At 35.9% G+C, this 16,015-nt stretch overlaps 1 protein-coding gene across 1 annotated transcript; it reads left to right on the top strand.

Moving 5' to 3' along the window:
• The first annotated feature begins 5,428 nt into the window (after positions 1 to 5,428).
• LOC104113106 (serine/threonine-protein phosphatase PP1-like) lies at positions 5,429 to 12,971 on the top strand. The gene is made up of 4 exons (XM_009623200.4): positions 5,429 to 5,719; positions 10,275 to 10,834; positions 11,022 to 11,240; positions 12,606 to 12,971. The coding sequence occupies exons 1-4, from the start codon at positions 5,545 to 5,547 to the stop codon at positions 12,627 to 12,629; spliced, it is 978 nt and encodes a 325-aa protein (XP_009621495.1). The 5' UTR covers positions 5,429 to 5,544; the 3' UTR covers positions 12,630 to 12,971.
• The last annotated feature ends 3,044 nt before the right edge of the window (positions 12,972 to 16,015 follow it).

Here is a 16,015-nt window from a genome sequence, read left to right as displayed (position 1 = left end):
AGTTGGGAAGAACACAAAATCTTATTCAAACCATGACAAATACTCGCCAAAACTGGGACCGCAAGGCTAGTCTTTCGCCCGCTTGCCATCATGCTTGCCATCTTAAAAGTCTCGGCACAGATGAAGTATTCTGCCTTATAGGGAAACACAAAAGCACATAGCTAACATGATAAGAAGGTTGTTATATATGTTTCATCTTTCTTGTCAGACCTCACTCTAAGCTTGGAGAATATAGCTTCTTGATCACTAGACCACCTAGTTGTCTCGGGAATAACTCCGTTAGGGTTGTACTCAGGGTTTGTTGGCTTCCACCAAGTATATCTTCAGCCCATTCCCAATATCCTGGAATATAACGATACTCGCCCTCGATTGTTGTTGTGTTTTCCCAACGTACTTCTCCTTGAGTTATGCAACGCCCTAAGTTTGGAAGGGTGCTAGCAATGTTTACGTGGCGATGGATTGGCACTTCGAGAGACCACATCTTGGACAATGGATTAGAAGTAGACTTGTGCTCCAAGGTCCAATTTTTTACATGAAGCGAGTTCCTCAAAGAAGGCCATGAGGCTGCATACCGGCCAGCTTGTGGGGTGTGAACCAAAAGCTTGGTTTGTTCTATGTCATATTCAGTCTCGATTATGAGATATCTAAGTTTGGAGGAAGATGAGGTATAGTCTCTGAAATTTGCCATCTCTTCGGGCTGCAAAGGACAAAAAGAAAGTCATCAAAGTCAAAATCGAGAATATTAGAATGGGCACAAAGGTCTAAATGGATGAAATGGCCTTCGGTTTTCGGGCGGGGATGAATATCCATCCCTATCTCTCCGATAGTCGGGTCATCTTGAGAGTAATCTCTGTGATAGTCAGGCCACCTTGAGAGTAATCTCTTCGATAGTCGGGTCAACTTCAGAGTAATTTCTCCGATAGTCGGACCACCTTGAGAGTAATCTCTCCGATAGTCGGGCCACCTTGAGAGTAATATCTCAGATAGTCGGGTCATCTTGAGAGTAATTTCTCCAATAGTCGGGCCACATTGAGAGTAATTTATCTGATAGTCGGGTCATCTTGAGAGTAATTTCTCTGATGGTCGGGCCACATAGAGAGTAATCTCTCTGATAGTCGAACATAGAGAGTAATCTCTCCGATAGTCGGGTCATCTTGAGAGCAATCTATCAGATAGTCAGGCCACATTAAGCGTAATCTCTCCGATAGTCGGGTCACCGTGGGAGTAATCTCTCTGATAGTCAAGTCATCTTGAGAGTAATCTCTCTGATAGTCGAGTCACCTTGAGAGTAATCTCTCCAATATTTAGGCGGGGATGAGTACCCATCCCCTCACACCCTAACGTCACCTTCTTCATACCTGAATCATCTCGTTAAACAAGAACATATCTTTCTTGTTTAACCTATAAAAAAACCAGTAAAGGAAGAAAAGCACAAAAAAATAAGAAAAAATTATTTTCGCGTCAATAGTTTCAAGTCGTCAAAAGTAGACTCAAAGTGGTTTGCAAACGTCGAAAGTGATGCTAATAGAATAAAGAGTATACTATATTTATAGATGTCAAAAGGCGATGGTTGAAAGTGAAGCGACGACGTGAGATCGAGTGTATAAGGCGGCTGCTACAATTGTTTTCCATACGGGATTCGTCTAATTACGGCGGCGACAATTGTTGTAAGAATTGCCAACCTAATATGTAATTATGTATAATCATGACAATAATAAAATACTTCCTTCCCTAAAAGGAATCGTAGATATGCGGCAATTATGATTTCACATTGAAATCACAAATTTCAATGGTTTTGTATTATCCCTATTCAAAGTAAATGGTCATTATATTGTTAAAGTAATTGACCGGGTGTACACGTAACAAAATTACATAGACAATCCATTGTGCTCTAAACAGGCCTAAGCCAAATTTGATAGTCCGCCGGTGCTTCATTATCCGTTTTCGGTTTTGTCAAAGTCTACATCTCGACAAATCTTAAAGTAAGGGATATTTATTAAATTTTTATTGAATTTAAATTCATAAATTTTTTGGATTTGATCTAAATTAAATATATTTTGGTCCAAATAAATATTATGAGCTAATATAATTGGATTAATTATATAAGTCCAATATAATTGGACTAGCCAATTTAATTGGGCTACAAATGATGAGCCTACTTCATTAGACCCAAGATATCATCTTCCTAGAGGTCCATTTTGGTGCCACGCGTGAAATGACGTGGCACGCTAAGTCAAACGGAAGGCCAAACAGGATCATGCCATGTGTCAGAATGACAAGGCATGCCAAGTCAAATTAAATAGCCAATGAAACTGCGCCACATGTGCTAGTGACATGTTCTGGCCAATCAAATGCTGCATTTCCATACTTCAATTTGATTGGTCGGAAAGAGTTTGTTCTTATCATAACTCTTCCCTCCCACAACTATATATATGGGTCTTCATAACTCAGAAAAGACACCAGAAGTTATAACAAGAATCAAGAAAGAGCTCGTGGATCAAACGCTACAAATTCATCCACAAGTTCAAGTTCAAGCTCAAGAACGGAGAACAAATCAAGTTCAAGCTCAAGAACATAGAACAAATCAAGTTCAAGTTCAAGAACGAAGAACAAATCAAGATTCAAGGAGTATGAGTTCAAATAAAAGTTCGTGCTAGTTGAATTCAAGATCATCGTTCGTGGCAACAACTACATATTCAAGATCAAGTTCAAAGGCCCTTGGATTTATTTACTATTGGAAAGAAGAATCAGAGGATTCATAGAGATTGTACACTCATATTATTTGAAATCAAATACTACGTTTGTTGCAATATTTTTCGGTCTTGATTTTATTTTCTCGATGCAATTTATTGTCTACACAACCATCATCCTAAAAAAAAGCTCCATCAAAATTATATCCAACAAAAAAAAGAGAGAGAAGAAAAACAAAGTTAAACTCTATTTTTTTTCTCTATTTTCTCTTTTAGTTTTTGCTTCTGATTTTCTCTGATGTGAGATTAACTTTACCTTTTCATCCTACTAATTTTTGAGCATAATTTGCAATAATTTTTGCTAAATCACGAGAGAAAAAGAGGAGAGATAAAATAAGAAATATAAGGAGAGAAAGGGAGAAGGAAATGAAAAAGAATACATAGAGAAGGGGTTATAGAGAGAATAAATAGGAAGTGAGTTTTTTGAGATTTGGTTATGCAATGCCAATTTACCGATTCCTCTTATGTATTGTTACCTGGTGTCAATTTCTCAATTGTGAACCCAAGTAAGCGGTCCAAAATATAACCATCTCCACCCAATTTTTACTCTTCAATAGACTGATCCTGATAGAAGAATTGGAAGTTTTCATTCAAAAAAAAATAAAAATGGATCAAGAGCGCACTTGGATTCAAAGATGGGCTTGTGGTGCTTACTATTAGTCCAATAAAGCTAACTATATTCTTGGGCTACATTTCTTTATGGGCAAATTACGTTGTCGGCCGAAACTAATTGTATTTCATAGCCGAAAAGTATATGAAAAACATATAATTTTTGTATGTAATATACATTTATAAAAAAATTATAAATTTTATCGATTATTATTTTTAGGATCTACTTATTCAATTTATAGTCATGACCCATTAATATGGAAATAGTTTTGGTATGCAATTTTCGGATAGAATTCCAAGTCTATGACCAAACAAAAGAAACCCACAGTTTCAAGTACAGTCAAGATCTTTCATTTTTTCCAAGATATAGGAAATGTAGAACAACTGTAGAAGATAATCAGATATTTAGGTGGTCCCAGTCCAATAAATCGTAGTGGGCCCCCACATAAGAAGTCTACCACTTGGTCCACTTGCTCCCGTTCGTGGGTCGTATTAAGACTGCACACACCCACGCGACGCTCAGACCTCTATACAATATGTGCGGCTTAATATGTACCTATTCTATCTTTTTTTCATAAAATAATTATTACGAATTAAATACAACTATTATATATATATATACACAAAAATATTATTGCCTCACAAAATTCAGATACCCTCACATAAATTGAAACGGAAGAATTATCTATTTATATGTGTAAAACTAAATTCTTTGGTTAATAATAAATGGATCCGTCCACACACTCGATGGTCTCAACGTCTTCTCAAGAGTTATGACTATAACAATCTCCAATTTATTAGTTTAATGTACTCTTTCGGTCCACAATAAGTGATCTTTTGGCATTTTTATGGTTCAAAATATTTAATTTTTTCAGATTTCAAGAATGAATTAATTATCTTTTTCCTACATTGCACTTGGAGTAAATAATGTTGGAGTATGTGTTAGAAGTGTTTATGTGAAGAAATAGTAAAAGTTAATATGGTCAATTTCATTGCTAATTAATGTTAAAATGTGTATCTCTTAATTTGTGTGAAAACAGCCAAAAAATCACTTATTGTGGACCGGAGGGAGTAAATATTTAAGTTTTTGTAATTAATGATTTTGCCCTATTGGTTTGATTATTTGAATTTATGCATCTAGTAATCAGGTAAATAAAGGTCAAAGAATTCTCCATTTTCTTAATTAGAACTCGAAATGTCGTTTAACAGAAGAAATAAAAAGCTTAAGAAGGAATAATTAAATATCTTTGATTCGTTGAATGATTGAAGTGCAAAACTTTATGAAAAAACGCATTCATAAATTAAGTAAGAAATATTTTTATAAAATGGGTAAACTACATGAGAAAGAAGAGCTTTCTCTTTGGTTTAGAAGCAAGAGATATCATTACAATGATCCCAATTCCCATCCTTTTCTTATGGTCTAACAGTTTTTGTATATATTAAAAGAGTTTGCATTATATACTTATACTGTGAATTTCGTATACACTATTAGGGATTGTTTGGTATGATGGATAAGTAAAAATAATTTTGGGATAAAAAATTAGTATTATCTTATCCCTTATTTGGTTATTAATTCTGGAATAAATTATCCCTAGATTAAAAATAGTACTGAGATAATTATACATGCCGGAGTGGAATAGTAATATCAAAATAAATTATTCCAGAATAAAGCAATAAAATTAACAATCTCAATATAATTAATCCAATATACTAATCCTATCATAATTTGTATTCAAACTAAACGGTCCCTTAAGTTATTTAAATGGTATATATATATAAAATAATCCTAAGTAAAAAGTGAGATTCGTAATTTTAAAAATACTCTTGATAGTATAATTTCTTTAACCCCATCAATTAATATTGCTAGTAGTTAAACTTTGTAGTTATAAAATGCCTCCTCATTGGAAAAGAATTTTCACTTTTTGACATGTTTAAATTTTCATCATGGTCTGACCAAAAAGAACAGAATGTTTCAGATTCTTTAAAACGACACACTATATGGAATAAAACGGCAACCACTTGACCCCTCTCCAAATCGCAACCACGCATATATAGAAAAAGGAAAATAGCGAATCAATCAAATAATCTTCTTATACCAAGTCCCTCACATCTACACCCTCAAAACTCAAACCCCATTTTCAGTAGGTAAAAAAATTGTTAGTGAAACTTTTGAAGATTGAAAAAAATGGACCAAAATGTGTTAGATGATATTATAAGTAGGCTTCTTGAAGTAAAGGGTAAGCCAGGGAAGCAAGTAGTGTTAACAGAGGCTGAAATCAAACAGTTGTGTTTGATTTCTAAAGAGATCTTCTTGAAACAGCCTAATTTATTGGAACTTGAAGCACCCATCAAGATTTGTGGTAAAAGTTTCAATCTTTTTTCCCGTTAATTCTTGATTAATTGGTAATTAGTTCTTTTTAGCTGTTTGGGTTTCATTTTCTTGTAAAGTTGACTTTTTTAGATGATGGGTTTTTGTATTAGTTGCTAAGATTGGATTATTTTTTCTGTTCTATGTTACATGGTGTGTATCTGATACTGATATTTTTCCCTAAATATTTAGTGTACTTTGAAAAATTTACATGTACTCAAACCCTTTTTTGATGACGGTGGTATTCGGGCCAACTTGCGCGCACTCTATCTGATCCATTGGGTAGCGGCTACCTCCCACCAGCACGATGTAGTCGTCTATGTTACAGCAGTCTAATGCGAGTAGGTCTAGGCAAATGAGTATTCATATTATATAACTATGCTTGTTACAACAGTCTAATGCGAGTAGGTCTAGGCAAATGAGTATTCATATTATATAACTATTCTCGTGGTCTATACTGGGGCGGAGCTAGGCCTGGATACGGGTTCAGTCGAACCCAGTAGTTTTTGCTCAAACAGTGTTTTTGTTTTAAGAAATTCATTAAATATGGTATAAGATATTAAATTTAGAACTCAGCTATTAGCACTTATCGTCATTTTGAAATTCAGAATCCATAAAGTTGAAATGATGGTTCTGGTGTTCAGATGACAAACCTATAAGTTATTAATGGTTTGTTCAGAATTAGCTTCCTTTATGATGTGTTTGAAGAGGGGTGTGAATCATGCTCTTCGAATTTCTTGGTTTCTAATTTGTTCAGAAGTCTTGTCTTTTCCAATAGCTGGAGAAAGTTGTATATTATGTTCTGATGCTTTGTCTTGTTTGAACGATTCACTTGGCATTTGTTGGGTTAATGTACTTCCCCTGCCAATAGATTTTTTGTTGAATTAATCTAATTTTTCTGCTGCTACACTTTCACTAAGATTGGCGATTGACATAGGTCGTTGTTTGGATGTGTTGAGACAAGTGCGAGATTTGGAGACCTCTAGTTGTAGAGAGCCCCTACTTTGTCTTAATGAGAAACTGTTTGGTATTGGATTGAAATGGTCTTGAATAAGAGGATTCATATCAGTGACCCTGATTAATTTGGATATGAAATGCTTGGTTGTCAATTGCTTGTATCATTTTGAATTATATGCTTGGCATTTGTTGCTTTTATAAGTGTGATGCATTGTTATCAAAGGCGAAAAGCTCAAAAAATTCTAAAGTCCGTTGGGGCTTTAAGCACAAATAAATTGTGGACTTTAATAAGAAGTGAGCCAATGGAGAAAAAGTACAAATATGTATGCGACACGAGGCGGCGTTAACGAGAGGCCGAAGGTTTGGAGGCAGGCCCTTAAGTCTAAGGGTTTCAGGCTGAGCAAGACTAAAACAGAGTACCTGGAGTGCACGTTCAGCGCCGAGTCTAGGGAAGCGAGCATGGACGTGAGCTTGAATCACAGGTCATCCCCAGTAGAGGATGGGTTATCCCGGGGATGGGGAGATCGACGAGGATGTCACACACCGTATTGGGGTGGGGTGGATGAAGTGGAGGCTAGCATTTGGAGTCATGTGTGACAAGAAAGTGCCACCGATACTCAAAGGTAGGTTTTATAGAGCGGTGGTTAGACCGGCCATGGTGTATGGGGCTGGATGTTGGCCAGTTAAGAACTCACATATCCAGAAAATGAAAGTAGCAGAAATGATGATATTGAGGTGGATGTGCGGGCACACTAGGATAGATAAGATTGGAAATGCTGATATTTGGGAGAAGGTGGGCGTGGCTCCCATTGATGACAAGATGTGGGAAGCGACACTCAGATAGTTCGGGCACATACAGAGGAGAAGCCCAGATGCACCGGTGAGGAGGTGTGAACGACTGGCTTTGGAAGGCACGAGAAGAGGTAGAGGGCGGCCTAAGAAGTATTGGGGAGAGGTGATCAGACAGGACATGGCATGACTTCAGATTTTCGAGGATATGGTCCTTGATAGGAAGCTGTGGAGGTCGAGTATTAGAGTTGTAGGGTAGGAGGTAGTTGCGCCTATTTCTATTTCGTAACTATGTGAGGCTAGTTTGATAGGATTTTTGTCTTAGACTGCTAGTGGTTAATGTTGTGTTCTCACTACTCTTTCATTTTTCATAGTGTCGGGACTATTTACTGGTTATTGCTTTTCATCTATTTTCCGATTTTTATGATGCTGTTATTATTCTTTTGGTTTCTGTTGATGGTACTGATATATTGTCTCTTTTCGTCGTTTTGAGCCGAGGGTCTTTCGAAAACAGCCTCTACTCCCTTGTGGTAGGGGTAAGGTCTGCGTACACACTACCATCCCCAGACACCACTAGTGGTATTTTACTGGGTCGTCGTTGTTGTTGTTGTATTCCAAGACTAATAATTATAAGCATAAATAACAAATATATGGACAGAGAAATTGAAAAATACTTACCATAAAGTGAAAGATCAATTGTTTAATGTTGTCTCTCCAGGATTATGGTCTCCGACGAAGAAAAAGTATTTCTTAGAGCCTTGATGACGACACTGAAGCGTCCACTAAGCGAGGCCAAGCGCTCAACATGTTTTGCGCGTAGCTTCAGAGCTTAAGCGTGCTTTTGATAACATTGTGTGATGCACGAACGGAAGAAACCTGTTTACTTTTGATTCATTTTATTCATGTCTTCATGTTCACCGGGACTACCTTGGGCATTGGTTGCGTTTTACTGTCTCGCTACATCTATGCTTTTCTCTTTATATGTTGTTTGGTCATTTCTTTTCTTTTTTTCCGACAAATAAGGTAAGAGATTTCATCAAAATGCACCAAGTGGGAGCGTCCTATGTACAGCGAAAAGGATTTCATCCTCCCTCACTTTAAACCTGCATGCTGTTTTTTGGTTATTTCCAAACGTCAAGTAGCTGAAATCTAGTTTTCTTCTCACTTCCTTAGCTTGCCTTTTAAGCCTTTAGTTTTCCCTCCTTTGATGAGCTTGTTTAATTGTTACTTACATGAATTTCCTTTGAAGTACCAAGGATTAAGCAAAGGTCAAATGGGAAAAGCAAGTTTGGTTTAATTCTATTAGCTACTCTCAACCTACAAAATCATTATGCATAGTGGAGATGCTTTTACCTTAAAAATTCATGTATAATATAGGACTCTCTCTCTTGTGGTTATTGAGCTAGGTCATTCGAAGTCTAAGTCCAATCTTGAAGCTATATGAGCGAGTTTGACTTAGGAAAACGATAGGTACCATTTGGCTTAGCACAAAGTTTAAGAAAACAAGGAAGACTTTTGAAATTTGTGGTCTAAAATAAGCAACAGACATTTGTATGGCAATGGCCACAAATTATGGTAAAATAAAAATTTTAAAGTTAAATTGTATCTAAATATGGAAAAGTGACATTCTTTTTGGACAGATTGGAAAGGAATGAGTGCCACATAAAGTGGGACGGTAGAAGTATTGAATAACTTAAGCCTTGAATAGCTCATGGCACAACTTAGTTCTCCTACACCCTGTTTCTCAATGTTAAGTTATGTTACCCAAGTTCAGATACAATTATAAGATTCACGAACTAATACAGCACAGGGATGTTCAATTTTTGCTAGTCTTTAATGTATCTTTCGGATTTATACGAAAGCAAGTTGAATCTGTGGCTTGAAGTGTGAAAAATGTATTGGTGTTTTATTGCCTTCTATGCCAACTTATTAGTGTTATTTTAGATCAAGCACCTAGGAGCTAGGATTTATGGGGCCCCTTATTGCGCTGCTCATAGCTTGTAAAAAGCCATAAATGAAATCTTGATGATCTGTTCATATGCAGTTTATTGATGCTTTTTCCTGAACTGTGTTTGGAATCTTAAGATTTTATTTCTGGCCAAAGAACAGAAGATGTGATTCTGGAGTCAACTCCAATTCCGTTTCTGTGGATTTGTGGCAAAGCGTGGTGAGGCAAACTAGGATTGAGCATTGCCAAGAATGAGCTTGTTCTACTGATGTGAGATGTACAAAACAAGACTCTTAGCGAGCTACCAACTATTTGGTGGATAGTAGAGATACCAGAAGTTGACCAAGCTACCGCCAACTGTATGATGGCTATTGATGATTTGATGATATGTAGGGTATTTATATGCCAATTTTCATGTGGAATAAGCCTCAATTTGAAACATCCGTAAATGTAGACAGGTTATAATATCATGTCTTAGTTTAACTCATCCAAGGAATTAGTTGTTCTGGACTTGTATGACCTCAGTGTTTTGCATGTAGGAGAAAGCAATTAGTTCATCTCATGAAAAAAGGGAAATTTAAGAGCCTATTTACTTCATATGGAAAGCTCGCATTTAGGAATATATGTTCATGCAGTCAATGTAATACGATATTTGGTTCCAAATTGTTTCTTTTCGTGTCATAATAAAGGAAGCAAGGCATATTATTTTATTTTTTCCTTGTATCAGAATGTTAAATTTGTTTTGACAAGTGCTTGAGTCAGTCTTCTGACTAGGGAAAGCATGTCTTTGGATATGCACAAAAATTGTTGACTTAATGTCTTTTTTTACAGTTTATCCTGTTTTGACTTTCAGGTGACATTCATGGTCAATATTCTGATCTTCTGCGGCTTTTTGAGTATGGTGGATTGCCTCCTCAATCAAACTATTTATTTTTAGGGGATTATGTTGATCGTGGCAAGCAGAGCCTAGAGACTATATGTCTTTTACTTGCATACAAGATAAAATATCCCGAAAACTTTTTCTTGCTTAGGGGAAACCATGAATGTGCTTCCATAAACCGCATATATGGATTTTATGATGAATGTAAGAGAAGATTTAATGTTAGATTATGGAAAATCTTCACAGATTGCTTCAATTGTCTGCCGGTGGCTGCCTTAATAGATGAAAAAATTCTATGTATGCACGGAGGCCTCTCTCCCGATTTGAACAATTTAGACCAAATCAGAAATCTCCAGCGCCCGACGGATGTGCCGGATGCCGGTTTGCTCTGTGATTTGCTTTGGTCTGATCCTAGTAAAGATGTTCAGGGATGGGGAATGAACGACCGCGGAGTTTCATACACTTTTGGCTCAGATAAGGTGACGGAATTTCTTGAGAAGCAGGATTTGGATCTTATCTGCCGTGCTCACCAGGTCTAAACCCACTGCTGTAAACTTTTCTTCGCTATCTAAGTGTATTTATTTATGCTTATAATCAGTTGTCAGTGGTCTATTAATTGAAATGGTCTATGGTTGGAAAGGGGCAATCACGAGGTTCAGACAAGGTTTCCTTGTTTGCATTCTTTGATTAAATCTCCTAATTCCTTGAAAGTCGTTACAGGTGGTGGAGGATGGGTATGAGTTTTTTGCTAATCGGCAACTCGTAACCATATTTTCTGCACCTAATTATTGTGGAGAGTTTGACAATGCTGGCGCTATGATGAGCGTAGATGAGACGCTAATGTGTTCCTTTCAAATACTAAAACCTGCTGAAAAGAAGTCCAAATTCAACTTTGGAAGTACAACTACTGCTAAACCGGGATCTCCCACTGGAATGAAGGTAAAGAAAATAATTGCTTTTTACATAAACTCTCTTAGATGATTGATTTGGGAGGTGGTTGTTTTTTCCTATAAGCAGGAATCACTTGTTTAAGAGATGCTTTATTTAAAAAAAATTCAAATAGATAATAGGAGTTCAGTTCTTATATGCCTCATGTAACATTAGCTCCGCGGTTTCAGCTATGGATTTCCTATTCTACCCATGGGTATTTTTTGTTATTACACCTTAGCAGAAACTTTGTCCTTCAAGTTTCTGCAATTGAAAACATATTGTGATGCTAAATTCTTAGTATCTCTCCCTCGAAAAGTGAGTTTTGGTTATAAAACACTCCTTTTATAATTTTTTTCCAATAATAAAAAGAGAACTATCCTTTTTTTTACTGCCTATCGTTTAGTTGCTACCGTGGTCTTGGTCGTTCTTTTTATCATGTTGTTGTTATTACTTGTTGCCATTACTTTTTTTCATCTTTTCTTTAGCCGAGAGTCTATCGGAAACAATATCTCTGCCCTTCCAGGGTCTGTATATCTTACCCTTCCCATACCCTTCCTAGACCCCACTTGTGGAATTTACTAGGCTTGTTGTTTGTTGTAAAAAGAGAACTATCCATAATATAAATGTCTAACTCTACGCCACTGGATCTCGAAGATTTCTCAGCAATTAAAAAAATAAGTTAGAAAGAATAAACATCCAACTCTATCAACATTTTAAAGTTGTCTTTCTAGTGGGAAAATCTGGAGAGGTGGAAATGAGGGGGAGTGGAAGCTAAAGTTGATCACTATATATTTAAGTTTATATTCTTACATATAGATCTCAATTTAAATCCTAGTTAGTGGTCTATCCGAAGGCATTGTGATATCTAGATTTCCTGCACCCTCTTTTGCACTCAAGGGTGTGGCATAGCGGTCAATGAATAGGGTAAAAATCATCGAAAACCAGCTTTTGAATCCTAATAGAGACGATAAAAAAGCTAGGTGGTGGGTTGAGTTACTCGATACCTATGCTGGTGACAGACCCCGACAGAATAATTAAGGTGCGTGCAAGTAGTCTGGATTCCACCATTGTCAAAAATAAAAATAAAAAGATAAAAATATGAGATGTCCTGCACCCCCTTCTATATTTCCTTTAAAGTTTAAAACATCGGTTAGTTTATCTACTAACACTATTTGTTTTGAATGTGTTTCAGTCTACTTGCTTACTGTTGACCTGCCTGGTGAAATATATAAATGTGTCTCTGTTAGTTAAATAAGGGTACAACTTGAAACTATGTGTTTACTGCAGTCCTTTCTTAATGTCAAAGTATGTGAACCGGCTTCATGCGGGAATTAAGCAAGAACTGTTAACGCTTGAAATTACTGATTGTTGCAGTCCTTTTTTAATGCCAAAGTGTGAGAGTCAGCTTCACACGGGGATTAAGCAAGAACTGTCCGACGCTTAAAGTTACTGTTTACTGCAGTCCTTTCTTAATGCCAGAGTATGAGAGCCAACTACTGGAGTTGTCACAGAAGGCATTAAGAGTGAATAGGTTAATTACCCAAACTTGATGATCATTTTAACCATGGTGGACATGTAAAAAGTATGAGAAAATGATGGAAAAACATACTTGTCACTGTTTTTTTGCCTTTATATGTTGTTGGGGATCAACAGAGAGCTCAAAATTCTTTTTTTTCCCTGTTTCAATTGTAAGCTATGCATCTCTTTATTTTATGCAACTAATCTATAACGTTTCAGGTCTCTCTCTATGTCAGTGCATGTATATGTGTGTGTCCGTGCGTCTGTATGCAGTATGTATATGTGTGTGCGTGCGTGCTTACATACGTATCGGGCATAAATGTGAGCGCGCCCGCACACACAACTATAGGTTATAGTTGTTACAGAAAGATAGTCTTGCATCAGAGTGAGATGTCGAGTATTTTTTTTTTTAAAAAACTTTGGTTAAATTTCAGCCTGTCAAATATGTTTGGTTGGTATATAAGAAAGTGAAAGTATTTGTTGATTTAAGGAGTGCTCTTTCGTCATCCAAAAGGTAAAAGTTACTATAAACTGACTTTTAGCAACAAAAGTAAACCATCTTTTTACCAAAATATTTTGTTTGAAAATGTTGAGTATCAATAGTTAGTTTTCTATCTTTCCCATAAATCAGGTGGAGGATGCCAAATATAAACACTGTGAAACACCTTTGGAAATATAGGAAACACAACTTGGAATTCTACCCAATTGTACTCTCGCTCGTATGGACTGAAGAAGAACAAATGTTTTGCTTTCCTCTTAGTTTTTGTTTTTGTGTTTTCGAATTCTGAGGAGGGTAGTGTGTACGTAGAACTTATCCCTACTTTATGAAGGAATAGAGGTTGTTTTCGATATATCCTCGGCTCAAGAACTCTTTTTGAAGTTAATGTGGATTTAGTTTTTAATTCACTTTTGTTTCTGTTACAAATCTTTCCATAATCTAATATTCGTGCTTTATGTCGTTTTCAATAAGGTCTGATCTATATATTTAGACCAATTCTATTTCCCCCTCTCTATCTCTTTGTACTCTAGAACACGACTTGAATTACCACACGTCATGTCTAATTTTCCCTTTTCTGTTTATCATTCCCAAAATTTGTATCTTTACTTTTTAAATAAAATATTAAATTCTTTGTATACTTTGGTTAGACAGTCAATAACTTCACATACAGTTCCTTCTAACTTTTGCTTTCTTTCTCCACCCCAACATGCTAAACTTTCTCTAATTTTATGCGATTTCTGGGGCTACATACGCAATAAACCAAACCCAGAGCTTTGATCTAAACTTGGTATTTATTTTATGAAATTTATCAATTATGTAAAAATTATTAATTTAGAACCCAATAACTCAAAAAAATTAAATTTCCCGAACACATAAACTTCAAATCATGAATTAGTACAATCAACCATACTCTTGGCCCGTTTGCCTTTCCCATTCTTCTTCAAGAAAGTTAAATTCCAAATAAAGCATATGCTTATAAGTTATAATATACCCCTTAAAAATTCCAAGGAATGCAAGCTTAATTTATTACATATTTAGAGCTCAAGAAAGTAGAAACACATTTAAATTTCTGGCATATTTCACATCAATAAAGAAGAGATAAAGGGGATTAAACCAGATGCTTTATATATATTTCCATTGAGTTGCATGTAAAGTCAAATCTCATTATTTAAAGATTCGTATTTGTAAAGCAGCAGTGATTCCGGATAAAAATATATATACAGGAAACTTAAAGATTATCAAAAATAAAAAAAGCATCACCTTTATACATTTGGTCCTCTAAACAAAATTCTAAGTGGCACTAATACTTCCTTCTTTTCACTTTAATTGCTAAGTTTAAATTCTTTAATTTGGTGTAAATATAAATAGTGAGTACGTATTTATCCACATTTATTCCATATATGTAGTAAAGAGCAACCGGGTGCACGTAGAGGCGGACCTACTTGTACCATTGAGCGGTCACTTGAGACTCAAACTCCGGAAGCCGACCTGCCAACAAACATTGTGGGAGAATACTCTTCACCATCATCAGAAAATGTTGGCATTAAAAGAAGCGCTTTTAGCACGCACCTAAACAATCGTATGCTTGGGAGCCGTTTTGCGCTCTCTCAAAACGCATGCACGCCTGTGAGTGTTCTCCCCGGTCCTACAAATTGAGCTTCCGAAAGCGGTGAATCACTTGAGCCCTGATACATTTTCAGTGCCATGGAGCTATTATTGGATCCCGTAAACTTCGACAGAAATTTTATATACGTATGTAAGTATACCTTAAATAATTAATGTATAAAATACTTGGCACCTTGAAAACTAAAAGCATTTAAGGGAAATTGATAAAAAAAAATAATGGTGCCCCGTAGTGTAAAAATCTTGGTTTCATCTCTCAGTGCATGAAACATTTTATATTCACACAAGATCGGAGAATAAATCACACCTCAAAGGAATGTTATGTAGCAGCTTACCCTAACACAAGTATTAATAACTAATATCACTATTTGAACTCGTAATTTACAAATTTTATTACTCTAAGGCTTCCCTTCCTTCCCATAACATGTGGTAACCATTTCAAATAACTTTTTTGTTTCTGTTCCATCTTTCCTTGATAAATTATTCCTTTTTTATCAATATAAAGTGGTCAATAAAGTGAAACAGACCAATTATTCAACGCAATTGGATGTATAATTTTCTGCGACATAAGGGTATAAAAGGGTGGTCCAGCTTAGATAATTTCGTAACAGTGTCACATGGCTTAGTTTGATAAGCTACTGAACATTTCATCTATGGCTCGGGAATAGTGGTGGGGTCAAAATTTTCATTAAAATGAGTCAAAATATAAATAAATAAATTCACCAAGAAGTCAAGGGGTGTCATTATATAGTATATATACATATTTTAAAAAAAATTACAGAGCTAAACAATATAACTTTTCGACGAAGGGATATCGGTTGACACCTCTCGGAACCATCTTTTTATTTCAGTATCTATTCTTAGTCTGACCAACCACATGGCACGGGTTTAGCTCAGGGGCAAAAGTAAAGCGTTAGTTATGGATTCGTCCGGAACAAGTAACTTTGATACAGATGCATATGTATTAGAGCATTTACTGTAAGTACAAATAATTAATTTGGAACCTGTCTTCTGGTTCTTTAATTGCTGCTTAATCAAAAAAGCTAAATTCTAAAGCATATGCTAATAATATACCCCTTAAAATTTCCAAATGCCTTTGATAAATATTCCAAACTACTCAAGAAACACATTTCTCCAGTACTGA

This window comes from Nicotiana tomentosiformis, chromosome 5 (assembly GCF_000390325.3).
Source record: "Nicotiana tomentosiformis chromosome 5, ASM39032v3, whole genome shotgun sequence".
NCBI lineage: Eukaryota > Viridiplantae > Streptophyta > Magnoliopsida > Solanales > Solanaceae > Nicotiana > Nicotiana tomentosiformis.
This window is presented reverse-complemented; position numbering and strand designations above follow the sequence as displayed.

Excerpts from the sequence above, each read along its gene's own strand:
- LOC104113106 (XM_009623200.4), top strand. The coding sequence starts at position 5,545 with ATGGACCAAAATGTGTTAGATGATATTATAAGTAGGCTTCTTGAAGTA. Across the intron at positions 5,720-10,274 it reads AGCACCCATCAAGATTTGTG|GTGACATTCATGGTCAATAT; the intron begins GTAAAAGTTTCA and ends TTTGACTTTCAG. Across the intron at positions 10,835-11,021 it reads TTATCTGCCGTGCTCACCAG|GTGGTGGAGGATGGGTATGA; the intron begins GTCTAAACCCAC and ends AAGTCGTTACAG.